The sequence below is a fragment of the Balaenoptera ricei genome, chromosome 2 (genome assembly GCF_028023285.1).
Source record: "Balaenoptera ricei isolate mBalRic1 chromosome 2, mBalRic1.hap2, whole genome shotgun sequence".
Classification (NCBI taxonomy): domain Eukaryota; kingdom Metazoa; phylum Chordata; class Mammalia; order Artiodactyla; family Balaenopteridae; genus Balaenoptera; species Balaenoptera ricei.
In genome coordinates this window covers 166,649,540-166,677,461 of record NC_082640.1, presented here as the reverse complement: position 1 = coordinate 166,677,461, position 27,922 = coordinate 166,649,540, and the positions used below count along the sequence as shown (strand labels likewise).

The 27,922-nt window shown below is 39.9% G+C and overlaps 1 protein-coding gene across 3 annotated transcripts in view; it reads left to right on the top strand.

Moving 5' to 3' along the window:
• The first annotated feature begins 4,974 nt into the window (after positions 1-4,974).
• The window catches only part of SEL1L (SEL1L adaptor subunit of SYVN1 ubiquitin ligase), a 56,903-nt gene continuing 33,955 nt past the window's right edge, over positions 4,975-27,922 (top strand). For all 3 annotated transcript variants that reach the window (XM_059914772.1, XM_059914771.1, XM_059914773.1), the window contains exons 1-4: positions 4,975-5,147; positions 10,342-10,379; positions 11,232-11,463; positions 27,583-27,750. In XM_059914772.1, the coding sequence (XP_059770755.1) occupies positions 5,078-5,147; positions 10,342-10,379; positions 11,232-11,463; positions 27,583-27,750 (508 nt within the window). In that variant the 5' untranslated portion in view covers positions 4,975-5,077. The remainder of the gene's footprint in view (positions 5,148-10,341; positions 10,380-11,231; positions 11,464-27,582; positions 27,751-27,922) is intronic.

Genomic DNA, 27,922 nt, shown 5'->3' with positions numbered 1-27,922 from the left:
TCTCCCTTAAGATCAGGTTTATTGATTGATTTCTATGAGATCATAGAAATCAGGGGTATTTCTAAAAGCATCCAATCCAGAGCAAAACTGGCTTCCCTGGATCCTCCCACAAATAACACAACCAAAGCCCAAATCCTATAACAGGTTCTATTTAAAGCCCCCTTCCTGAAACACCCTACAGTGTGTGTGTTCTTCCTCATTGCCATAAGTACTAAACCTAATGTGTTCAACTACTGGTGTATTCCTGGTGGTCTTTGGCTGGAAGACATTGACTGTGCCCCCAAAATATGTGTTCAATCAATGAAGGAAGAAAGGAAGGATTATCCTGTGAATATAATGTCCCTAATCCAACATTCACAAATGAAACACACTGCCATCTACACAGGAGTTAAGTATTCTGAATCTAATGGGAGCTCCCAGCAGTTTATCTCCATTTTCTAAGATTCACTTAATCAAATTCTTATTGAAATTTAGTTTGAATCCAGTCTTTCTCCAGAACTGGTAGTTAAATCTATGAAAAAGTCAGGTCAAAAGATGCCTGTCCATTTATTCAGGGTATAAAGGTATCCTGGCTTTTCCTTTATCTGGTGTGAGTCAACACTGCTCAGAAAGAATACACATCTCCAAAGTAAATGTCGCTTCAGGATGACACTTGGTAAATAGAGCCTTACACTCATACACCCGACCCCATTCATTCTATTACTGCAAACTTAGGTAGTATATCAAATACACTTCTCCGCAATCTGGGATCTACATCCTGACTTTTACAAGACAATTATAATCATAGGAAGTGACTGGAACATTCAAAGCTTATTTATGTTGATTACTAAATTATCTACCTGCCATATACAATCCTGGAATTCTAGGTATACAATAAGATATAAAAACATTGTCTGTTTACTCAAGGAGCGCAGAATGTACACAAAGAGATGCCAGGTTCTATCTCGCAATATGGTGCAAGGTTTTATATTTTCATTTATCCATGAAAAAGAAACACAAAAATAATGACTTTAGTTCAACTCATCTACCTCAAAGAAAGTACTGTAGGTTCTTCTCCAAGCCCCGAGGGGAAAATATCCTGCTCCCTGTCTCTCCCTTATCCTGCCCTGGCAGATATGTTCATGCAAGTGCTGGCAGCCTTCACACATTGCCAACTCAGATGGATCTCTAAGAATAGCACAGGCAAGGATACTCAACTAGAGTTGGTGACAATCACTCCATTCTCAGGAAAAGGCTCTGAGGGTTATCTCACCATCCTTAAACGAAGAACAAGCTAGCTTCATGTCCTCAACACTTTCTGGAGGTTCTCAGTATTTGCTGATTGTTTGATTCATTTCAATGGAATAAGGTCACATCAATGTCAACTACATAAAAAGGCACTTATTATCTACCTCCGTTGGGTCCTATGCTGTGTTGTAATGCAGAGCAAACAGGTTTTCTGCAACTTGCAAATCTGTGACAATGACCTAGAACACTGATATGAACAAGTAGAACAGAGTACAGACAGCTGAGCAAACAGTAAAAAAGTCTATGAATTAAATAATACTAACATTTTGTACAAATTGAATGAGTACACAACTTTAACTGGGGATGTTGGCAGGAAACCTTGAGAAGCGTATGCTCAGACTGGATAAGGCCATGGAGAATTCACAACCTTTTCACTAATTAATCAAAATGCAATGTAGCAGGCTGACAAAATAAACCTGGCTTTCCCACACCATATTCTAGATCTGCTCTGGAGACTTGGAATTTCCCCCAGGGAGTCAAGGTCTCAGAACATGTCAATTACTCATTGCTGGCTAAAGACAATAGCTTTAGCAGCTCTAAATCTTTTTCAAATTAAGGGAATAAAGCTAACTTTATTAGTCTTAATAAAAACTAATTTTTAATTTGCTTTGCTCCTTTGCTTCAAACAAAGAATCAATAAGAAATAATGTTTGTAGTCTGTCGTACAGAGTGAAGTTAAGTCAGAAAGAGGAAAACAAATACCGTATGCTAACACACATATATGGAATCTAAAAAAAAAAAAAGTGGTTCTGAAGAACCTAGGGGCAGGACAGGAATAAAGACGAAGATGTAGAGAATGGACTTGAGGACACTGGGAGGGGGAAGGGTAAGCTGGGACGAAGTGAGAGAGTGGCATTGACATGTACACTACCAATGTAAATGTAAAATAGATAGCTAGTGGGAAGCAGCCGCATAGCACAGGGAGGTCAGCTTGGTGCTTTGTGACCACCTAGAGGGCTGGGATAGGGAGGGTGGGAGGGAGACGCAAGAGGGAGGGGACATGGGGATATATGTATATATATAGCTGATTCACTTTGTTATATAGCAGAAACTAACACAACAATGTAAAGCAATTATACTTTAGTAAAGATGTTAAAAAAAAAGAATCACATGGGGATATGATTAAACCTAGGCCCTAGACCCACCATATCAGAATAAGAGGGCTGGGAGTCTGTACTTCAACGAGCATTCCTGTAATGTTTATAACAGGACCAATTTGGGAAATACTGAATTTTTGTCAAAAATAAAATAAAACTTGTCAATTGAAATGTGGGGGGAAAAAAAGAAAGAATGTTTGTAGACCATTCTGTAATGAAGAAAGCACTTTTTCCTCCCTGTATATCTCGAACTTCACAACAGACCTGGTGTCCTGGTGAAGAGGGTATTATTAACATACCCATTTTTCAGGTGAGGTAAGAGGAATGAAGTAAATTTCCTGTATAATAGGGGTGCAAGTGCTCCTTAATATTTCTTCTAAGATAAAAGTATGGTAGATTTTTTTAAGACTAAACTATGGTAGACAGCGTGTGCTTTGAAAATAGTTTAAAAACACTTTATTGGTAAGGTGTATTTATTAATCAACAAATAATTATCTAGTGCTAGTAGGTGACAAGTCCAATGCTATATTCCTATACATTGAATTGCATAGTTGTCTTTGGCCTCAGCAAGCTACCACCCATTTAAAAGGCAAGTTTGTGACTGTTCTGTAGACACTTAGAGAAATGAGGATTAATGAGGACTGGCCTGGACAGAGAAGACTCAGCCAAGATGAAATGGAAGTGAGGTTGGGAAGATGCCAGGGTTGTGGCTAAGAAGAAGAAGCAGCAAGGGCAGTGGGGAGAGGGTAGGGGAGCCCATGAGAAGGCAAGAGTGTGAATGTGGAAATTGGGGAAGTAGTAAAAGAGAAGCTGAAAATTTGTCATTGCAGCACCTAGCACAGGGCTTTGAATATAAGAAGCACTCAGTAAAGAAAAAGATGAAAAAAGAAGTTGGGTCTCAACCACACAGTGAACTTTCCCCAATCTTATCAGTCAGGTAATCACTGTTTCTCTTATGGAGGGCAGAAGTTTCTTCCCCAACACTTCCCACAAGAAAGTAGAACTGTCCGTTTTAAGGCAGCCGTTAAAAAATTTTGAAAAAGAAGATGAAAGCAGTGTTTAAGGAAAATTCATCTGGCCATAGTATGCAGTTTAGGTTACAGTGAAGAGAGAATGGTGTTGGTGAGTATGGCTAGAACTCAGGTGCATCAGGAAGGTAAGGGAAAATGAAGGTCAGTAGGGAAGTTTTCAGTGAGAAAGAGAAAAATGGTCACATAGTATACTAGATTTTACTCTATGATTTAAAATGAGAGGAACTCTGAGGAAGCATTGTTAGTGACAAAAATAGAGATGAGTGTGGTAGTAGTAGAAAAGAGAACTCTTTTTCATGAGACAGTATTTTTCCTTCATCCTCTCCAATGTGAATGTTGACAATAGTTTTTTATCCTCTTCCTGGAAGAGAGGACTCTTCATCAAAGAAGATGGAACACAGATGGTATGAAGATATGTGGCCAGTGTGGACTTCGCCAAAATCCTGAACTCAGAATGTCTAGGTTGTAGACCTAAGACCTGACTGTGGGTGAATACTAGGGAAAGCAGAATGACAATTTGATGAAGGGGCAGGAACACTAAGCCACTGCTCTGCTACCTAGTTGGAGCATGCCTGGAGTTGGTACTTAATACACAAGGCTATTTCCACTTCTGCAATGCAATCTCTGTCACCTTTATCTCCAAATACACCAACCTAGACTCTTGAACCTAGTCAATGTAAGACCTAGGTAGTCAGTGAAGAAGAAAACAGTGTAACTTACAAAAGGAGAGGGATGAGGACAAATGTTTGAAAGGGTTTTGCAAAGACTGTTGGCCCCTTTTTCCAGATTATTATTATCTGGTGGATGTCGTAAAAACGAATACTAGCATTGACATAGTCTGTACTGGGTGGGGTTTATGTCCTCTTGTTTTGTAGGGGAAAGGGGGACCAGTAGTGAGTTCCATCCTGGTTTCCGTATATATGGTACTGTTTCGTTTACGTTAACAAAAAATACTTCGAATTCAGTCTAGCTGTTGTATTTTTCCTCAGTGCTGATACCACTATGTCCAATTCAAATTTTCTAAATAAAACGAAGAGGAAGAGCTTAACATATTACAAACTCTTAACCTTATAATGTGTGTTTCTTGATATTTATTTGGCCCAAAAAAATAAAAATAAACCTGTGAGTTCACGGCCTGGAGTTAGTGTCTAGCCCAGGTGTTAGCTAAGTTCTCTTAACTTTTACACCCACCTGCACTTTTAAATATTGCCCCACGATGGACTACGTTTCCCAAGAGCACACACAGAGAGAGGCCCTTGAACTGCATTGTGGGAATTGTAGTCCTGGGTGACTTTTCGTCCAACCGTGGACTCATACTCTGATTCCGGGATGATTAAACCCAGGAGCTACCAATTACCTGGGGCCATGTCGGTGAGGCCGTGGTCCAACCGGGAAAGCCGGTGTGAGAATCTCGCGTAATGATTGGCCAATTCTTGACCCCAGGGGCGGGGCAATAAGGTGGGCGGGAAGGCCGCGGCGATTGGGCGAGGAGCGTACGACGGCGGGCGGGGATTGGCTGCACGCTAGGGCAGGGAGGCCTGGGAAGGGGCGGAGGAAGGAAACCAGAGCAGGAAGAGCAGCGGCGAGGCGGCGGCGGCTGAGTTGGTGGTGGCAGAGGCGAAAGCGACAGCTCCAGCGGGTGGTAGCGGCCCTGAGAGCAGGATGCGGGTCTGGGTTGGGCTGACGCTACTGCTCTGTGCGGTGCTGCTGGGCTCGGCCTCTGCGTCCTCGGGTCAGTATCCGCCCCCTCGGACTGGAGGCCAGGAGCCACCGCCCCCCCCGGCCTCCATCCCGGGGCAGGGCCGTGGGGGCTCCAGCTCACACCTCGCAGTAGCCTGTCCCTCGCTGTCATTTCTTGGGCTTCGGTTGGCCTGGGTCAGAGCGGATGTTTAGGGGAGCTTGAGAGGGGAGGAAAAGAAGGGGCGGTCCCCCTGCTCACACCTCTCCTCACTTCACAAACTTTACACGACTCCTCCCGAATGAGCAGTGACTCCATGGGAATGAATCCTGACAGCTGGCTTAGACCCACAGTGACACAGGAACCCTTCCGGAGCGTCCACGACTGTCATGTAGATTATGTGCTGCATCGGTTTTGAAACTTTGGCTTTGGGATTTGTAAGTTAAGTAATTGGCACACCTGGGGTTGTCTGGGCAGAGCCAGGTGCATCAAAACCAGGATGTTGACAGTGGTTTGGTGGGTTTGCTTAGCACCTGAGATTGCCCTGTCTCTTTGTTTAAAAAATGAAGACTTTTGATGTAAATGTGCCCACTCCGTACCCGTTTTAAAGAAATATTCTTAAGAAAGTGTTTTTTACTGTGTCACAGTGTTTCTGAGCTGCCCCATGTTTGCTGACAGTAATTTTATGATTTTTGAAAAAAAACTCTTGGTTCTTATAAATGTAAAATGAATAGCATCTAGATTTAACTTTTGACATAGATAGAGAAATTCATATGCTTTTGACTTGATTTTCCAGTTAGCTGATTTATACCCTGGCTCTGAAAATTATCATTTCTCTTTTTTAATAGTTTAATCTACCTACATCTGAAAATGTCTATTTTGAGAGTGTTGGTAAAGAAGCATTTAGTGTTTCTGAGTATTGGTAAAAAAACAATCAGTACAATAAAGCTTTTGGATTTTAATCAGTTTCAGTTAACAAAACAGCAGTTCTGTGGCTTTAAATTTTTTTTGGAACAAGGCAGGGTATAAATGTCAACTCTTTTTTTTTTTCCCCCAACAGAAAATTTCCCAGATGGTTATCTGAATCCTCAAATTATCCGTCCTAGTTGTAAGTCAATGCTGTAGCGTCATTCTGCTTCTAAAATAAGAGGTCTAAACCTAAAATTCTATCCAAAGTGTGGTTTAAGATACCATTTCAAAAGTAACAAGCATATGCCAGTTACTTTACTGCCAACATCATGCTCTGAGGTCCGCCCCCCGCCTTCTAGTGTTGATTTGTGTTCATGACCAAATCTTTAAAACTCTGTGTAACTCCTGAAGCCACTGCTAGCAGTTATTTGATCAAAGGAAGTATGAAATCAATGCTGTAGAGTACCTGATGGACCATGAACCACCTGCATCAGAATTCCTCTTAAGGGTTTATTAAAAACGCAGTTTTGGGTCTGGAACAGGTTGGGGTATCTGTAGTTTAAAAAGCTCCACAAGTGATTCTTCACACTAAAGTGTAAGAACTAGTAGTTAGAGAATATGGTGCATATCTCTCTGAATTCAATTTGCAGAATTTAAAGAAAATTAAAGCATGTAAACATTTTCCTGCATCTTCCTTTGACTAGATTTCACATATCTAAAGCATCATGTCAGTGGAGATGATGCCTGAAGAAGTTTTTTAATCAACAGTTGGGATTCTCCATATATTGTAATAGAAGACTGTTAATACTGAAGTGTTAAATCTTTGGGTTGTGTTGATGTACGCAAAGGACTATGTTCATAAAACGTCTGTTCTGATTTCCATCATAGTTAAACTGCCAAAACATTTCTCTGGTAGAGGCAAAAATCTTACTCAGCCAGAACTAAAACTATATAGATGTGCATGCTGACCAGTAGTAAAGGCACTACTGTTCTCACATGAAGTGCAAATATCATAAAACGCTTAAGTGAGATAAAGTTTTATAAGTTGAGTACATGGATTTTCAGTTGACTTTTTTATTCATTAAATTGCTTATTTATACAGGATATCAGCCTCATTTTTATTTTAAAGATTTGCTCCTATTTAAAAATCAAGTTTGGGGTCATAATTTTGTGTTGACATAATGTTTGAGTGTTGGTGGTTACCCAGAGCAAGTTGCATTTATTGCCAGGTAGAATTTGATCAGCCAACAAAGGGAATCTTGATCCTACCATTGTTACTAGATGTTATCTAATATCTTGTCTTAAAGGCATGTAAAAGTATAATACTTTTATTAGAAATGTTTTCTTTTCCTTGTGAATAAATAAATTTAAAGGAGGAGATTTAAAAGATACTACTCTCATTTTCTCAAGATAATAATGAAAAATGCTTTAACTTTTCTCACATGCTTTCTTGTTTTTGACAGGAAGTGGCTTACTGGTTAAAATGGTTTACTTTTTTTCTTTATGCCAAATAATATTACAGGGTCTTGTAAATTAGGTCCATTGCTAGGTATTTCAGGTAACAGTTATATTAATTAACACCGTGTATTTAAAGAGTAGATTTCAGATTGCAGAATATGTTTCATTTCACTCTTCTTTTGTTCCTTAAAACTTCGTTGAGAGTCAACAAGGCAGATGATGTTATTCCCTTTTGACACTTGAGGAAGAGGAGGCTGAGCAAACTTGCTATATTGAACCATGTGTGTAATGTTAACATGTAATGAAGCCAGGTTTTGAGCCTAGCTCTCCAGGCCTTGGATTTGGAGTAGCTGGGAATCAGCAGTATCCTAGGATCTGCACAGATTCAATGGCAAAGCCAAAGACAGGATATCTGGTCTCTTTTCACTAAACTTGTGAGACTTTCTGTGTTTGAAGATATATCAGTCTGTTTAATTTACATGACAAGTTGCAAAATGATTTTGTAATGACCACTTTTCCCTGAAAGAATATCCCCAGTATTTTGCAGTTTTGTTAGCTGATATAATAAAAATGAAAATTGGTCTTTTTCAAAGGAAGGGGTATGATTACCAAAGTAATGTAAACCATGGTATTTTGCATATGATACTCTTGAGAGAAATCCATAACTCTTCATTGAATCCTTTTGCGTTTTTCTTGTTGCTTGGTGTATGTGTTCTGATAAAAGCATTACTATATTCTTTTTATTTATGTGTAACTTCAGTATTTTTAATCCTTACCTGACTGCCTATCAGAAGTCTCTAGGTTATAAGAAGCTTCTTTAAAGTGTTATGTGAATGGACATATTAGTTTGAAAGAGAAAATACCTTTGCTTTAAGATTACCATCTGGAGTAGGCTTTCCCAGTTTAGTAAATGAGAAGGGAAGCTTGTATTTACCAGTAACCTGAGTATATATTCCCAGTTTGTGGAGAGAGAAAAGAAAGAGAAGCATGATGCAATTCATACGAAATAACCCCGATGTCACAAGTTCCCATGTCTCTGGGAGTTCGGAAACACATTTTGCTACTCTAATGCCTAACAGCTTGTAGTGTCTCAAATGTACATGTCTTAAAATTTATTTATAGGCATCTATATTATTTACTTATTAGCTGCATATGTGAACTATTGTGACAGTGTACTCAATTGAGTGACTAGTGATTTGAGTTCCAGCTAATCTAGTTTCAGTGTTTTGGGATATACCCTATACATTTCACATTTAATGTCTGCTCTTGATTTATTAACTAGCTAATGTTTATGACTAATTAAATACATTCACACATACCACTTCGTTATTAGAGGTGAATTTTTTTTCCTTTATCCAAAGATCTGCTGAGAATGGACTTTGAACCATATGTTAGAACTTGGGCTTTGGGTAATACTTGTGAAGAAGTGAGCATGAAGGATGATTGTTCATTAATTGACATCACTACCTAAATGTTATAGGCACTGTGGGACTAATACATGCTATACCCTTCTCCTCCCCACCCACCAGAAATAAAATATTTGGAAGGTAATCTACAAGTAGTGAATATGAAAATAGCTATAATTTAAGTGTCCTTTGAATTTACAGCACTTTATATATGGCACAACCTCACCAGTAGACTGATTTTTCTCAAATATTCAAAAGAAACAAATACTGTGAAATAGAGTTGGGTATTTGGTACATAATGAGTTGGTTATACTTCTTAAAGTTGGCTCAGTACTTTGGTAACACAAACTCCAAAACATGTTTTTGTTGTACTTTGGAGAGTTACAAGTTACCAATCATATTTAGGATATAACCATATGAAGTAAAGATAAACGGCAACCATAACACCAAATTTTCTAGTAAAAAATCACATGGTCTTTATAGCATTTTGTCTACTGGTTAATTTCTCACATAATTTACGGAGCTGGCAATACTGAAGCTCACACCTGGATAAAATCAGGTAATTTTAATAGTAAGAAGGAAACTTAGAGATCATCTGACAGTTTTTTTAACTGGCTGGGAATACAAAGATCAAATATTTGTGAATGGCCGTTGGGTTGTTGAATGTGTTTATATAAGATCAGGAAAAAGAATAGCAAGCAACCAGAATAGAAGTAGCAGAGAAATGCAGAAAGAATAATAGAAGGAAACTTAATGTAATTGGACAAAACCAAAGCAGCCAATATGAATTTGGAAGAAAGATGTAAATAGTGGCTGGATTTTTTGTTTATTTGATACAAGCTATTCATTTCTTAATAAATAGATCTCATGTGAGTTAATACATGATAGTGTGATGCTACTTTTTATGCATATCGGGTTATGTCTTCGGTAAAGTCGAACACAAATTCTAACTATCTTTGGCAACTATGCTGTCAGATAATAATAATTCTTAATGCCCATCTTTAGTAGTGTTAGTGAACAATAAAATGCTAGTTATCACTAAAATAAGCTAGAGTAACTCCAGATTCTGAGCTGAGGAGAAGAATGGGTGGAATCCCAAACCACAAAATCAGGGCTCTATTTTTATAAATTTAGCAACTCATTCTCAGTAGTGGACTAACTATATACAAAAGAACTGGATGGCATCTGAAGAAATGTCTGGTTTTGGTGTTGGTGGTCTTGGTCTTCCTACCTGTGTACGAGATGAAGCTAATGTCTTTCCTGAATAAAGAGGAAAAAAATACCATCCCCAACGCCCTTTTTTCCTTTCACTTAATCTTTTCAGAACAGTTGTTGAGTACAACCAATTTTTAGATAATTATAGATTTATTTATCCAGTGTCTTATTATTTGTTGTATTATCAAATGCTTTCATTTAACATACCTGCAATTTCCAAACAAGAAAGATGACTAAATTGTCTTAAAATTTCTTTACAGATGAAGAAGGCAACCAGGATGAATCCTTAGATTCCAAGGTGTGTACTCAGATTTATATTGACCAGTATTTGATGCCCAGTTTAAAAGCATGAATGATGTATCTTAAAAAGGATGTGAAATCTGCATCTTTTGAACAACAGAATTGTATTTTTAGAAAAAAGGAAAAGAAAGATAGCTAGTGCCAATATTAGTTCTTCTGGGAGGAAAAATCACTGACCTATAGGAGAGAGAATAATAAATATTTCTAAGAGTGTTGGTTACTAGATTTAATTCCAACTTAAATGTGCTCTGTGTGTGTGTGTGTGTATGTGTGTGTGTGTGTGTTGAAGAGCCTGAAGGCAGTTACATTTTTTACTGCCTAATGAGAGATTGATTTTATTCTTTTTTTTTTTTAGTTTTTTAATTTGAAGATTTAACCTCTGCCATTTGTTTCCACTTATCAGTTTTTTTAAAAAAAATCTATTAATGCACTTGGTTGATTGAATGAATAAGGCTGATTATTACATCTTCAAAGAGACCAATCAGTTATGATCCCTGATCTCTAGATTGGAAGGAATGTAGGTAAGAAACAGGAAGTTATAGTACAGGGCTGTCATACGGGGAAGTATGAGATATATTGGGAGCAAGTAGGGGGAAACCCTAACCTAGACTTGGGGAATTTAAGGAAGGCTTCTTGGGAGGAGGTAACATCTAAGTTGAAATCCGAAGAGTCAGGTTTAGGCAGGTGATGAAGGCATGTGATGGACACATACCAAAGTGTATAGAGACGAATGAGTATGACACATTCAAGTAACTGAAGGAGATGTATCTGGATTAGTGAAAGAAATGGTCAAATTAGGTTGGAGGGAGTCTTGTTAGTAGTGGAAACTAAAAATACTTTATATTGTCAGACTTCTTTGCCGTCAGATGAGTCGGTAGAGGACCATAGCCCAGCAGGCAGAGTAGTCGCTGGTCAGATATTCCTTGATTCAGAAGAATCAGAATTGGAATCACCTATTCAAGAAGAGGAAGACGGCCTCAGAAGCCAAGAAGGGGAAAGTGTCACAGAAGAAATCAGCTTTCTAGAATCTCCAAATCCAGAAAACAAGGACTATGAAGAGCCAATGAAAGTACGGAAACCAGGTAGTCTGGACATTTTGTTTACTTTTGCCTTATTTAGGAAGGAGGCAACTGAAATTTTAAAGCTAGTATGGAAGGTGCAGTAGTCCTATTTTACTGATATTCACCACATATAATGTAGAGCGTATAATTTTACAGGATAAGTTACAGAAGCTGAATTTGATAGTCATAATTGCATTTGTATTATATTAGTATTCGAACATTTCTTTCTGGACTCCAGTATGTAACAATCTGTCAGAGTGGTACACAAAATAGAAACTCAGACAGGATGCATTGTCTAACTTGCTGCTTTGGTTATTTTTAGAACTGTGTTAGGGTTTTTACTACAATAATCTTTTCAGTCATCCTAGGTCATTTGATTTAGTTGTTTATCCTAAAGTTACATAGAAACTTTAATCCTCTTCTAACTTTTGCTTTCTTGACACTCTGTAATTTTTAAATTTACAGCTTGATCTTTCTCACAGTAGAGTGTGCTAAATACCTGTTCTTTTAAAAATTAATTATTAATGTATCCACTCTGCCCTGTCCCACCACCCATCTGTCATTTAGTTCATTATTTCAAAGATCACCGCCATATCTGCTTATTCTGTTATTAGCCAATCTTGAGAATTGATCCAGGTTTTACCTTTTAAAAATATAATTTTTATTACAAACATTTTATATAAAAAAAGAGAAACCATTTTTTTCTTTGATTAAAAGTACCTTGATCCCATCAAGTAGAAATAACAGCTGTCAACATAGTGGAGAATACTCTTTCAGGCTTTTTTCTAGATGTACGGTTTCAAGAAGACTAAACTGGTTCAAAATGTATATACTATTTTACAGCCTGCGTTTTGCACTTAACAGTTTGTCTTGAACATTTTCCCATATTATTTAATATTCTTTTACAATCTAATGGTTAATAGCTATAAAAAATTTTACATGTCAATATACCATAACAATATTTATTTTTGCTGGGAGACCATTTTAAGTTATACCTTTGTACATGTCTATGAAAATTTCCTTAGAGTTAGTTCTTGAAAGTAAACCTTAAAACTAAAGTATAAAATTTGAAAAGACATTTGAGTCCTATTGCTAAACTGTTCTGCAGAAAAGTATGTCTGTTCCTTTTCCTGTACCTCAGCCAAGTGTATATTACCATTTTTAAATTTTTGCCAAATATTTATTTTCATTCCTTTGTTTTTTGTTAGGGAGACTTCCAAACAAGCACAAAAGTAGAGTGTGTAATGACCCCCATGTACCCACCGTCACCCAGCTTCAACAGCCATCAACACTCTTGTTCTTGTTTCATCTTTGCCACTCCATATCCATTTACTCTTTTTTTTTGCTAGAGTATTAAACAAATTCCACATTGTTTTACCTGTGTACATATCTCTAAAAGTAAGAATTTTTTTTCAACAAAATGAAAAATACAATAGTATTATAACACCCACAAAATTAGCTATTATTCCTTTATCACCCAGTACCCAGATTCCGTTTAGTTTTCCCAGTTGTTTCAAATGTCTTTTTGGAATTGGTTTCTGTCAGTCAGTGTCCACACTAAGATCTTAGGTTTCTCTTAATCTGTAACAATTTTCCCTTCCTTGTTTTTAAGTGTCATTTTATTTGTTAAAGAAAGAACATCCTTTTTGCCATAGGATTTCCCTCATTCTAGATCTAGCTGGTCATATGCTAGTAATGCAATTGAACTTGTTCCACCATCTGCTGTCTAGTCTATGAACTGGAAGTTAGCTCTAAAGCCCTGGGTAGATTTAGTTCTATTTTTTTTTTTAATTTTTATTTATTTTTATATTTATTTTTGGCTGTGTTGGGTCTTCGTTTCTGTGTGAGGGCTTTCTCTAGTTGCAGCAAGCGGGGGCCACTCTTCATCGCGGTGCGCGGGCCTCTCACTATCGCGGCCTCTCTTGTTGCGGAGCACAGGCTCCAGACGCGCAGGCTCAGTAATTGTGGTTCACGGGCCTAGTCGCTCCGCGGCATGTGGGATCTTCCCAGACCAGGGCTCGAACCCGTGTCCCCTGCGTTGGCAGGCAGATTCTCAACCACTGCGCCACCAGGGAAGCCCTAGTTCTATTTTTTAATCGATAATATTTATAGTTAGTGTTGTATGCTTCCCATTGCATTACCTGGGAGTTATATGGTATCTGATTGTCCCACTCCTAGTGATTGATCAGCAAGGTTGGGTGGTGTCAGCCTGACCCAGCCATTCGAAAGTTTCTCATTGACCTTTCACCCAGAGGTTTTGGGAACCATTTCGTTTGCTGTCTGGATGCATTATTTCATTAGGAGTTTCAAAATAATGACTTGTTAACTCATCATTCTTCCTGCATTTGTTATCTGTAGTTCTTTTCTAAAGAAGAACTTTCCCTCATCAACTATTTGGTTACCCAGAAATATAATCCACACAGCAAGATAAATGCTTGATTCTTTCCCTTGAAATATTTTCAAATAATGATTTGGTGCCCTACCAACCTCCAAAAGAGACCAGTGAATATGTTTTCTGTTTGTTGTGCTTTGCTTTTGAGCATCATTACAAATCCATGGGTTTTATACAGCTATGCTTTACTCTTTTGCAATCATTCTTTTTTATTGCTCACATTATTCCATTTTTGGCTCTTGAGAGTCCCTTTAAGTTCATTCCTTTGTCCTTTTGACTAATCGTAGGTAACTTTTAAACTTCTTCCTTTTTAGGCAGGACAAGATGTCCCAAATTCATCTTATACTTTTCCTTACCCCAAAATGAATCTCAGCCATTTCTGCAGGGAATCCATATTCCTTTTAGTGGGAAATTGTATTTATTTTAGATACTGTAATCTAGACACCAAGGATATGCATTGCAACTGAATTGTCATTACTAATAGGCCTTTTTAGTGGGTAGGGTTAGGAAATGTAACATTGATATTGATTATTCCAGTTCAAATTAAATATTACAGGTGAGATAACACAGAGGGTCAGAGTGACAAATTAAACTCACAAGAATCAGAGAGCCTATCCACTATCAAACTTGACTAATATTTTCAAAGATACAATTATCACAAGACACAAGTCACAGATCTGTGGCTGCCAGAGCTGCTCCCAGGTCCTGTCTTACCTCAATTAAGATGCACTCTGGCTTATTTTAACATATGTTTTTAATATATGAGGACTTTGAGTGATTCATATGGAGTGTCACTTCCGCAAAAGGGAGCTATTTCGGTTATGAAACATCTCCAGTTTGTTCCCTGATAACTGCATGGCTTGTGGTATTTTCTAGGAAGTCATGCCTGATAAATACGTACATCCTAGGTTTATGTACAGTGAGCAGTCTGGACAAACCAGGTCCAACCTGGTAAAGCAGTGCACAGGTAAGGACTCTCCTGGTGGTAAATACCTCGAGTGCATTTGCCAGAAGGCCTCTTGTTAGCATGTGTCTCGGATGATTTGATCACCTCACCTCTCTGTCTCTCTGTTTCTTGGGCAGTAAAAAGAGAGAGTGGATTTCAAGTCTGCTGTTAGTCCTTTCCACCCATCAGGACTTTTGCTTCTTTCTTTTATGTTTGGGTCTCCTTGCCCTGATGCTGAAAATCATGGTACCTAACAACATTAATGTTATATTACTTTAATCAAACAAATAAATAAAGTATATATCATTTCAAAATAACAATGGCAACCTTACCACTAACCACAGAATGCAGTTTAAGGTTTCTTTGTGGTTCTTTTTGTTCTTGGTATATATTTTACTAGTGATTTGTATCAATAATATGATGTGTTTTAAAATAATTTCAGTAATGTTCTGTGTGGTCATACCAACAACTTTATAAACATTCAGATTCACTTGTTTTAGTTTTTCAATAATTGCTTTGTTTTTTTTCATTCAAACTTGTTTTTAATGTATTATTTATACATGAAAAGGCTTATGTACATACATGTAAGTTGCATATGCATGACTTTTTGTGCACTCCCAGCTCCATTAGACCTGGGTTATATGACAGTTACCTCTAGACTTGCTTCCTTTGTCAGCCTCTTGTCCATGTCTCTGCATATTGATCTTCCTAAAACCCAAATTTGATCCTATAACTCCTATTTACAACCCCCATTATCTTCCATTTGCCTATGAGATGAAGTGCTTGCTCCTGAGCAAGATTCACAAAGCCTTCTGTGTGCACGTGGCCGCCATCTTCTGTGACTTCATCTCCCAAAGCTTCCCCCCATTTGCCCTTTTCCAGCGATGCTAAACCCATCACCCTTCTTCAGAGGCATATACAAGGTCACCCCACTGCTTAGGATACCTTCCTCACCCCCTTGCCCAAATCCATGTATTGCATTTCTGCTCATCCTTAGAGATAAACTTAGGTTTCTCTTTTCTGAAGTAGTTCCTGAACCACCCAAGGGTAGTTACGAATCGCTTGTATGTAAGGACTTCTTGTCTAGTGTCCCTGCTTTCACCCTTTCCCCTGATGCCGGTTATCTAATAGCAGGCAGACTGATCCTACTTCCTGTTCATAAGCCACCAATGGCTTCCTGTCACGTTCAGAATAAAATCCAAACAAGGCTTTATGTGATCAAGCCTCTCCTCTCTGACCTCATCTGTCACTCACATGACTCCAGTCACACTTGCCTTCTGCTGTTCGTTGGAACATTTCACACTTACTCCCAGTCCCCAAGACCACACCCTCGGGCTCGATGATTCTCTGGAAAGACTCACAGCACTCAGCATATAGTCGTATTTACAGCTATGATTTATTACAGAAAAAGAGTACAAAGCAAAATCAGCAAAGGGAAAGGTGCATGGGGTGAGTCTGGGGGACGCCAGATTGCAAGGGTCTTCTCCCAGAGGAGTCACACGGTATGTGTTTAATTTACCCAGCAAAAAGCTGTGACAACACGTGTGAAATGCTGTCTACCAGGGAAACTCCTTAGAGACCTAGTACCGGAGTTTTTATAGAGGGCTCGTCATATATGTTCTCTGTGCCTAGCACGTACCAAAATTGCAGATTCCCAGAAGGAAAGCAAGTGTTCAGCATAAATCATATTTTTTGTACAGTTGGGGTGAGTCACTCATAACAGGGTAGTGGGAACCCTTCCAAAATCTTAAGTTCCCAGACACAAGCCAAGGGCCAGCCTTGTAAGCAGGCCTTTTCAAGGATAGAAGTTTAGACCTGCTATGTTCACTCTACTCTACGTGGCATTCCCCTTTGGTCATTGGCCAGGTTGTCTTTACAGCAAAATTATTATCAATATGACCCGGACAGCAGAGTGAGACCAACCTGCATTATTGATTTCAGTTGTGCTCTTCACGTGTCTTAGCCAAATAAGAAATCCCATTAATCATAAAGGTCTATCTTAGAAAGACAGGTAGCTTCCTCCTTAAGTTTTTGTTTCAACCTTTTTTACCTGGCTCTAAGCATCAGTTCAGGCCCAGTACAAGTCTGGCCGGTAAGTTGAAGCTGAGTTGAAAGCCTTCCAGGGCTGAGGCAGTGTCGTGATAGTCAGGGTACACCTACAGAAGTACAATCCCAGAAGGAATTGTTGGGGATTCCCAGGGAATCCCTAGAAACGGAGAGTTTACAACTGTTGGGCACCCCGAGCAAGGCATAAATTAGGCAGTGTGATGTGTCTGCCCGCCATGGGTATCTTGTCCTAGGGATCCCAGTGCAGTCCAAAAGATTTAGTTCAGTGCTTGGTCTCAGGGGGACTGCCAATCAGTTCCAAACAGTTTTGTTGCCTGTGACAACAGTTCATCCACCTCATGAGCGTGGTCAACATCTGGAGGTTTTCTGCATGCAAGGTGCAGGGGTTGGGTCAGCTCCTGCCGCCTCATAGTCAGCCCTGCCGGGTATGATCATAGCGCAGCTGTCTGAATTCAGAGCACTCTCAACAGCTTGGAGAGGTGCACAGAGAGTTTTCCTTCAGGAAGAGGAAGAAGCTTCCAGAAGTAACTTCAAAGAACAAAGATCATAATGCCCTCTCCCCTCCCTTGTGCCTTTCCAGCTGCAGGGGTTTTGGTTTATTTCCCTTGGTTGTTCTAAAATCAGTGTTTTCCACTCAACATTCATAATTTTATGTTTTTACAGTCATCCCCTACTCTCATCCAGACATTTCGTCTGGAGGGGTTCTCTGAAAGAGGTGCAAAACATTTTCATAGAAAAACCCCTTTATACAGCCGAACCAGAAAAACATCATATTCACGAATCGGTCAGGACAAAACTCCTGAATTTTCAAAAAATTTCAAAATAATTTTACATAACCTCCCACCCCTTTCACTCTGGTGACTTATCTGGTGAACAGCCTAGAAAAGATCAGCCCCTTTCTGAGGATGGCTGCGTGACTAATCAGCTTGCACTCAGGCGTGTGCAGCAGGAGAGACGTGAGGGAAGCAGAGTCAGAGGTGTCAGTCCATCGTTGCGAATGGCAGCTCTTCAGGAGATGCAGGCACAGGGAGTTGACCTCAGTTAGACATGCTCTAGAGGGGATTCGAGTCGCTCAGCCTGTCAGGAGTGATCAGAGGTCACAGTTCCTGTGATGTACCCTCTCCCAAATTGCAGCTTTCAGCTATAGCCACAAGTTAAGAATGTGGTCAGGCTGTGTCAGCACTATACAGGCAGTCAGCAGCTTGATTTCAGATGGTCCCATCAAAGAACAAGTCCTTTCCTGCTGGGATTTGTATGGGACCCAGACGGTGCAGCCGAACATCTATGATGTCCTCACAGGGTAGACCCCACAGCGAGGTGGCCTAATGTGCAGAGGTCACAGAGTATGAGTTCTCTTTATGAGCCTATGCCTGCTTTCAGTTCAGCACAGCTCCCGCTTAGGCTGGAAGCTTATACCAGACAGTATCAGGCCTCAGCTTAGAATCAGATACAGGCAATTAGGATCTGTGAATTCAGGAGTTTAAAAAAAGTCAGAGGCAGCAAAGACTAGATGCTACAGGCCAGAAAGGCCAAGTGGCAGATAAGGCTTTCCTGTGACCATCTGGTTTTGTCATTCTTCAAGTCCAAATCGACCCCTTCACAAATATGCACATCGGTCTCTAAGGGACAGACCTCCACTTTCACAAGCTCTCATTAGCCAACTAAAACCTGCTTTTTAGAACTCTAAAAGATCTCCATCTGTAGATCACCTTTCTTTCTTATTGTCTCCCTTTTTCCAGAGGCTCCAACAAGCAAAAATCCATACCTTCCTTAGCAAAACTCATCAGTTACAGAGACTTGTTCTGTTTCCAGTACTCAGAGAGTTTAAATTCCAACCCGCCCACTGGCGGCAAAAAGCAAGGAAGTTGTGTCCCACTAACACATTTCTTTTTTTGCAGCTTCGCTTGATCAGGATGATTCCTCTGGCATGTATGCAGTTACAAGCATTTAACATTTTATATCCATTTTTACCATACATCCAGATGTCATAACCACAAAATATAGTCACTAAAAAATTTTCCTTTTTTTTTTTTTTTCCTCATTGCAAATTTACTTAAACTCCTAGCAATAAATTCAGTGTTTGCAGTGTTAGCATTGCAGCTGGCAGGGAAGATCCAGGCTGGAATGCCGGGGAGGAAGGGGAGTGGAGGAGATACTGCAGCAGCAGCTAGGCCGAAACAACTGCTGTGGTGTTACCTCCCTCCCTTTTGTTGTTGTTGTTTTGTTTTGTTTTATCTAAAATGTTGCTCCAGCCCTGGGACCTGATTTAAACCCCACCCCCAGCCCACTTGGAGAAGAGAACAATGCAGACTTTTAACATTTTTGGCCTTTTCACCTTCGGGCATTTGGGGGCCCTTTTCCCTCCCTTGGAGGAGAGAGCAAAACCCAAAGGCACCACTTTAGCCAGCGTGGCCAGAAGCAGTGTGGGATGCAGCACACCCACTCTCCAGGAGTTGGATCTATCATTTTCAGATTCCACGGGTAACTTTTACCTCTCGTAGCATACAGCAGATCAGCTACTGCTGCATACCATGGATAACCCCATGATCAGCTGGGCACCAAAGATGCATCACACCCGGCCCCTTATTCTTCTTTTCCCAAAATTTCACCATCTTTCAGTGAGTCAGGGTTGGTTTAGGGAACCCCACTTCTGATGCCAGTTGATATTGGGAGACCCCCTAGACCACCCGTGGGTTCAGTGATTTGCTGGGAGGACTCAGGATATAGTTGTACTCACAGCTATGATTTATTGTAGCGAAAGGATACAAAGCAAAATCAGCGTGGGATGAGGTCCAAAGGAAACAAGGTGCAAGTTTCCCAAGGGTCCTCTCCCAGTGGAGTCACACAGGATGCACTTAATTCCCCTAGCACAAGTGACAACACATGTGAAATGTTGTCTTCCAGGGAAGCTCATTAGTGACCCAGTGCCTGGAGTTTTTAGTGGAGACTAGTCATGTAATCACTCTCCACCTGGAATCTACCAAAATTGCAGACTCCCAGAAGGAAAGCAGATGTTGAGCATAAACCACATTGTTTGTACAAGCAGTTTAGGTACAGTGTGTCACTAGGGTTAGGGTGGCAGGAGCCCTCCCAAAGTCTAAGTTCCCAGATGCCAGCCAAGGGCCAACCTTTCAAAGGATAGCAGTCATGTCTGTTGTGTTAACTGTTTTCTGCATATCACCTCAGTAAACATCTGTTGAAAATGAATGAATGAAAGGCCACCAAGAGGGGAATGATTACACTGTGGTATTCCCCTGTTACAGAATACTCAATAGTCATTTTAAAAGGAACATGTTTTGTTGGCACATAACAGAAAATCCATCAAACAGTGGCAGGAGCAGAGGTTTATTTGGCTCACATAACCAGAACTCCGTAGACAAGGTGGTTCAGGGCTTGTGCCATCAAGGATTGCAGCTCCTTCTCTCTCTCCTGTTCAGTCTCCTTAGTAAATAGACTTCATCGTCATGTTTGTCCCAGGCGGTCACACCTGGTGGCAGCTGTATCTCCAGGTCCTAGGTCCTCAGGAAGAAGTGGTACCTGCATCAGAGGAGCAGAAGCCTCCTTCAGAAGTCACTAGTAGAACCTCCAAAACGATCACTTGACCATCCCTAGCCCTACAGAGGTGAGGAAGGGGTTACAAATTGTTAGCCAGTCTACACTGGCTGCCACCTGAAGGCATGTCAGTGATAAGTGAAAATGTCACACTGTAAATAATTCACTTAGTATTGAGAGAAGCCTGGGACCCGGGACCCTTTGCTGCAGTGCTGCAGTGCTGCAGTGCTTGCCCCTGGACACACCTCTCCTCGAGCAACAAATATATAGAAACTGAATGGGACTAAAAATAACTGCCTGCGTGCGGCAGTGGGGCAAAATTATGGTCAAAAGATAACAGTAGACCAAAATACCCAAGTGCCACTTTTGAAGAGCTGGGAGCAAAAGCAGGGCGTCGGGAGCAAAAGCAGGGTACTGAGCATGCCCCCTGCACACAACACCATAAAGGGGTGGGCAGACCACCTAAGGCACCCCTCCGGCCCGACCCCTGGACACACCCCTACCCTCACCCCATATAAGGAACCAGCTCGTGCCCCATTGATCCTCTATTGCTCAGGGTTCTCCAGAGAAATATCAATAGAACTGAAGGCCCTCTGCTGGCAGAATTCCTTCTTGCTCTTGTTCTGTTAGGCCTTTAACTGGTTGATTGAGGCCCACCCACATTGTGGAGGGTAATGTGCTTTACTCAAAGTCCATGATTTAAATGTTAATCTCATCCAAAAAGCACCATCACAGAAACCCAGCGTTGTGTTTGACCGAACATCTGGACGCTGTGGCCCACCTAAGTTTATACACAGAGTTAACCATCACAGGTCCCTTATGGGAAAGAAAGCCATTTGTTCCCCCACATTTGCACTTGGAAAGAAAAATGAACCTCTTTTCTAGGAACAGTCATTACCTTCGGAGAAAGATAATTTTCAGTGGTAACTAAAGATGACAGTGATTTTTCTTTAATTTTGTATACTTTCCCATTGCTTGGATTGTCTTTTCTACAATAAACACACTACCCTAATAGTCTTAAAAAAAAAAAAAATCAAATAACCAGCATCTTGGTCTGTTTTGAATGGCACTGAGCTTAAACTTACTAAACATGCTTAAAATTGGGTTCTGAAGTAAGTTGGTTGAGTAATTGGATAGCATTTTTGCTTATTGTCACATGCAAGGGGCGGGGGATGGCAAGGAATAAACAAACCTTAGTACTCTGACTAAACAGAAGATAAATGGTTAAGGAAACATAGGCCATAACCTACAACAGGTCTAACTTTAATGTAGAGGTTTTTTTATCGTTGTTTCTTTTGTTTGGTTGTACAAGAAATCATTTGTGGAAGCAAATGCCTTTGGGAGACCATCCTTGTAGAAAAGCACCCCACCAGGGCTTTTAAACTCAAAATGCCTTTACAGCCATTATTTAGTGAAACTCACTGTTTTGTTTTGTTTTAATATTTATTTATTTATTTGGGCTGCGTTAGGTCTTGGTTGTGGCACTCAGAATCTTAGTTGTGGCACACAGGATCTTTAGTTGCGGCATGCAGACTTATTAGTTGTGGCGTGCATGTGGGATTAGGCATCGAACCTGGGCCCCCTGCGTTGGGAGCGTGGAGCCTTACCCACTGGACCACCAGGAAGTCCCCAAACTCACTGTTCTTAAGCAGCAGTTTTCCTGAGCAAGTTTCACTCTGGTTTCTGACTGCCTGTCACCTAAGTGTCGTGAAGCTTTTGTCACTTTCTTCTGGGCACATGGGCCAATGCTTGCTTCTTTTTCTTCTTTTGAATGATTATTTTCACAGGGAGAACTGAGCTTATATGAACTCTGATCTTAATGTTTTTGTTCATTCTCTAGGTGACTATTTCATTATTTTTCAGAAAAATACATCTTAATCCTTAAAGCAATACCTTCCTTAGTATAGTCTGCATGTCTGTCTGTCCTTCATTAATGTAATTTCTCAACTGTAGTTAGCATTCTCAACCTTGGGTGAAAACAGTCTTCTTGTAGCAAATAACATAAAATTGTTATTTTCCCTAGAAGATTACTATACCATATTTCTCAGTCAACGGTAAATACCTCTTTATTTGGCCTATACCATTTGCTTTATCTCAAGTATGGTTTGCTTCAAATCATCTGTTATTTGTTTTCTGTCTGTAGTACTTTAGGAAGTTTGATGTTGATTGGTTGGTTGATTGAGTTTTTATCTTCGTGTTTACTAAAATTGCTGAACACTATAGGACAGTTATCTTGAGGTTGGTACTTTTTTAACATTAAATAATTGTGCTTCAATTTTTGACACATTTTTGACTATAAATATGTTTGACTATAAATATATTTTTTGACTATATTTTTTGACTATATTTTTGACTCTAAATATATTTGACTAAAATGCTACTTACCGCTGTATGTTTGGAAGTACAAAATTGCTTCAAACAAGCAGCATGATTAAATAGTCGTCTTATTAACAGAATACCCATCTAAACTTATAGATATAATATCAGTCTTCAATAGAGGGTAAATGCTCTTAAAATGAGGAATTTGCAGAGCTAAATCCCTTGCCTTTATCTGTATGGATCAAGAGGTTGATGTTTTTGTTTTGTTTTGATTTTACAATTAAAAATGAGGAAAAGATATGAGTATTTGTATTCCAGGACATCTAATTCAGTACCAATAGCAACATTCTAGCCACATTTACATTGTTTTCTCTTGGCAACTGAAGAAAAACATACAACCTAAAAGTTGCAAATTATGTTTTATTGGGGGACCTTACTGAGGAGTGTATGGTGGGAGAGAGACAGCCTCTCAGATAGCTCTCAGGAACTGCTCCTAAGAGGTAAGGGAGGAACCAAGATATATAGTTTTTGCTGGGAAGAAAAAAATACATGTAGTCAGACATCAAAATATTACTGCTAATCACAAAAATCAGACATCTCAAGTTAATGATTTTAGTGCTTTTCTATGTTTGGGAAGATGCAAGAGTCTGGCCTCATTGAAATTATTCCTTAGATATGCATCTTAACTATATAGAGCCGGTATCCTGTTTTTCTCCATCCTGACTTCCCCTCAGGGTGCACTGTTGGGGACGCAGCTGCAGTGGCTGGTGGCTCTATGGCAGACAACATTCTTTGTTTACTGAATGGCTGACGACATTCTTTGCCCACACTCTTGAATTCTTTCCACCAACGTTCAAATATGCTGTAATATCGGAACATTAGAAAAACCAAAACTTGGCCCCCAGTGCCCCTCCAGCAACACCTCACTCCTCTACTCCCCTTCCTAGCATTATTCTTTGGAAGAGTTGTCTCTATTCACTGATTTTACTTCCTCTCTTTCCATTCTCTAATCTGAGTGTGACGAGGCCCTGGTCCCCTCCAGACCACTAAAGCCACTCTCCTCCAGGCGCATTCTAATTGCTGAATACCTGCTCAGTTCTTGGTCCTTACCTTACCGACCCCTCATGTATTTTTTTTCCTTTCTCTGAAGATGCTTTCTTCACTTGGCTGTGGTTCCTCAGAACCTGCCTGATGTTGAAACATAAGGTTGCCCCCCAAGACTCAGCTGTTATCTTCTGCTCTGTCTACACCATTCTCTAGCGACCTTTGATTCCACCTGTGTTGATGCCCAGATTTCTCTGTAACTCCTGCACTGTAGTTGATTTAACCAACCTACTTGTCATAAACCTTTGAGTTCTTTTTGGCTTTATGTTTTTAAAATTATGATGATGCATAAATGCTCTCTTGGACATACCTCTCTGTATCCTCGTGGGAGCACTCCTATTAAGTAAACATCCCAGGAGTGAAAAAATGGGATCAAAAGGTGTATGGAGCTTTTCAGTTCTAACATATTATTGAATGCCCCTCTACACTCCTGCCAACAGTATGGAAGTTCCCATTTACCTATATCCTGGCCAGCGCTGAAGGATTACAGGTTCAGGTAGGGTTTGGGGCGGGAGCGGGGCGGAGCAGGGTGGGGGTTGTTAAAAACCTTTCTAGCTTTCCTAAATGATTCTAATTGACTTTGCAAGAGCAAATTTCTGCTAGTTTAAATATAGAGCAGTCTGTTCATTATTATAAGTTCTCAAATACCGTAAGTTAAATATCTTACTCTCAAGGTCTAAATAGATTGTGATACTATGTCATTTTTACATGAAGGTGCAGAGTTGACTTAACACATTTTTGTCCCTTTCATTTTAAGTGTCACATTTGATTACTGGCTATCATTAACTCAAATTGCACATTCAGTCAGCCTCATTATGCCAGAGCAATGATTACCATTGTTTTTAAAACTGGTACTGTTCTCATGGCTGTTTTTAAAATAATAGCTTCGAAATTCTTAGAGGATTTCTCCATGGAAGAAAATTAACTGAAATTAACACTATTGCCAGGAATATCAACTTGAGATTGACTTGAAACTAGCAAGTCCCAGTCAGTACCTTTTGGAAGACTTTAAAATAAGTTTAAAAGGTAATAGCAGTTTCCCTGTGGTGATTTTGCTTGGAGAAGATAGCTGAGAGATACAAATTTTCTTTCTACTAACTTAATAATAAACACATTATTTTGACCAAGATATTTCAGTTTTACTAAATTGATAAAGCGGGTGTACCCTAGGAGTTCTTCCTGCTTAAGTTAGTGCTGACTCAGTAGTAGGTTAAAACCTTCTGTTGCCAAAAACCTTTGGGTTCTCTCCAGTTTCTTTTCTGCTGTATTGTTCCATCACATGAAAACGAATGCTTTCATGTATTTGAACCACTTAGAAAATATAAGTTCTGGCAAACTAGAATTCTTATGACAATTCTTATTTGCTTTTAAAACAGAAATTTCTGTTATCATAGGGAAAAATCAAATATACTTTAAACCATTGTATGTTATTTAAGTTGAAATTCAAGTTTACAAACTGCAGTTGTACAGATACTGTCTTTCCAAAGCAAATTTGAATCTAGTAGCAGTGCGTGGGAGCGCCTTTTTCAGATTCTGTAGTCAAAGTGATGCCTGTGAGGTTGTTGATAAAGGATGCTTTGCTTATATGTTGCATTAAAGATCATTTCTTAAAAAGTGGACAAATCAAAGGTGAAAAGGTTATTTGCCTCTGGTCAGTGATTACCAGGATGGTGAATGACATGTATCTGGTGGTGAACCATTTTGAATTCGTTTGCCTTTCATAACTTACTGAAAATAATTTTCAAATTAGTCTTAGAATGTATTCTTCTTTACACAGGAGAGAAAGAGCATACATTTTCTAGCCTTTCAGAGCAGAAGTGCCGGTAATAAAATAGCAATTGCCATCTGCTAGACTCTTACCACCTTAAGTGGCAGGCACCATGATGAGTCCCTTACATGTATTATTTCAGTTCATCTTTGTGAGTAACTCTATGCAGCAAGGACTGTTACCCTATTTGTAGATAAGGAGGTTATATCCAAATAATTTTATGGGTAAGGAGAGAGATTAAATAACTTACTCAAAGTTCACAGCTAATAATCAGTAGGGTTTGAGTCAGGTGTTCTGACTCCAGAACCTATACTGTTATTTACTAAGCTCTGCTGCCTAATTAAATTCTCCATGTAAAAGCAACCAATGAACGCTGGCATATATGTACTCATACTTACCATATGGTTGGAGCCTAGGCTCAGGCCTGGCCCTTTGGTATTCTCATATACCTCTTAATTGGCATTCTTATGCATACTCTTGCCTTCAAATATATCTGTAAACTAGAGAACTTTCTTTTTGGCTACAGCTGAAAAGATGTCTAAGACATTTCACTTGTTTTGTTTTTTGTTAGCTACCTTGAATGTAGCAGGAGCAAAGCTTACCTTGTCTCCCTCCTGATCCATTTCATCCCTCCCCAGTAACCTACTCCTCCGTTAGTGCTCTCTGTCTTAGTAAGGACAGCCACCTACTCACTTCCTGAAGCCTAGTACCTGGGAGCCTTCCTTGATTCCTCTCTCCTCTCATCTGCACATCTAGTCAGTAAGTAGTACCATATCTACTTCCTTAGCCTCACTTGAGCACATCCACTTTTTCCATTTCATTGTCCTCTTCAGGCTACCATTACCTCTCGATTAGACCACTGTCACAACCTTTAAACCGGTCACCTTGCATCCAGTCTTGCATTCCATTGTCCCCTCTCTAAGTAAAGTATAAGTATGCGCATGTCACTCCTACTTTAAACTCTTGAGTTTCCATTGTTCTCAGGATAAAATCCAAATTGAGTTAGTAAGACTTGTCAGGACCTCCCTAGTCTGGCTTCTTCGTGCTTCTTTAGCTTCTTCTCTTGTCCAGTTTGACGCTCACACTACGTGTTCTGAGATAATGAACTTTATTTTCTCTAATGTGCCATGCTGTCTTTCATTTGATTCTTAACACATACTTTTCCTTTGTCTACAATGCTTGTCCCCCTACCCCACCCCAAAGCATTTCATCCACCTCCTCTTCCTAGACATCCATGAGGTTCAGTGTAAACTGCAGCTCCTGACGGGGGGGCTTTCCTTTCCATAACATCGATCATACTTTTGTTTAATGTCTCTCTTCCTTGCTAGGCAGTAAGTTCCATGTAGCAGAGACCTCTGCTCCCCCTCATTTCCAGTGCCTGGCATAATTCCCAGCACCTAGGAGACACTTGGACAGAACTTACAGAACAAATTAGAGATATGGTTTTTACCCTTAACAAGCTCAAAGTCTAGTGGGAGCTAGAGTATGGTAAAGAAAGAAGCTCAGTGAGTGTGATCAGTACTCTAATACAATGCTGGGGGATCACAGAGGAGTATGTGAGTGATTAACTTTGCCTGGGGGAGCATTTTCCCTGTGTAACTTTATATTATTGAAGAAATTGACTTACAGCATTCAGATAGGAAAAAAAGGAGAGTTGTGTTGAGCAGTGGAATTGATTCAGTTGCATTTGCCTTATTTTTTGCTCACTGGTTGGGCAGCTGTTTTCAGTAGACTTTTGATATTCTAAGGTTATTATCTCAAGACCTTCCAAAATTCTAACCTAGATATAGAGCTGGGTAGTTAGCTAGCCATGCTCACTAAGTTGACTCACCTTCACGTCGTCCCTGAACAAAATCCGTGCTGGCTCTTTTATGTTCCCCATTACAAATCATGTATCTGTGTCTTTGGATTCTCATAGTTGAAATCGACAGTGTTAAATCCATGAATACCAGAGGTGCTGTTCATGTTTAGATTTTTTTTTTTTCTTTCCAGATTTGACCGCCATTGAAGGCACAGCACACGGGGAGCCCTGCCACTTCCCTTTTCTGTTCCTGGATAAGGAATATGATGAGTGTACCTCAGATGGGAGGGAAGATGGCAGACTGTGGTGTGCCACAACCTATGACTACAAGGCAGATGAAAAGTGGGGCTTCTGTGAAAGTAAGTATTGCTCAGTAGGCGGCATGTCCACATTGTTTTGTGTCTCGGGCAACAGTGTAAAGGCCTTTTTGTAGCCGTCCATTTTCCACCTTTGTGAGAAATGGTCAACGTCGATGATGCGGTTGTTGCCTGAAAGCCTGGATGTCAGTGCAGGAAACGTGCAGTGTACTTA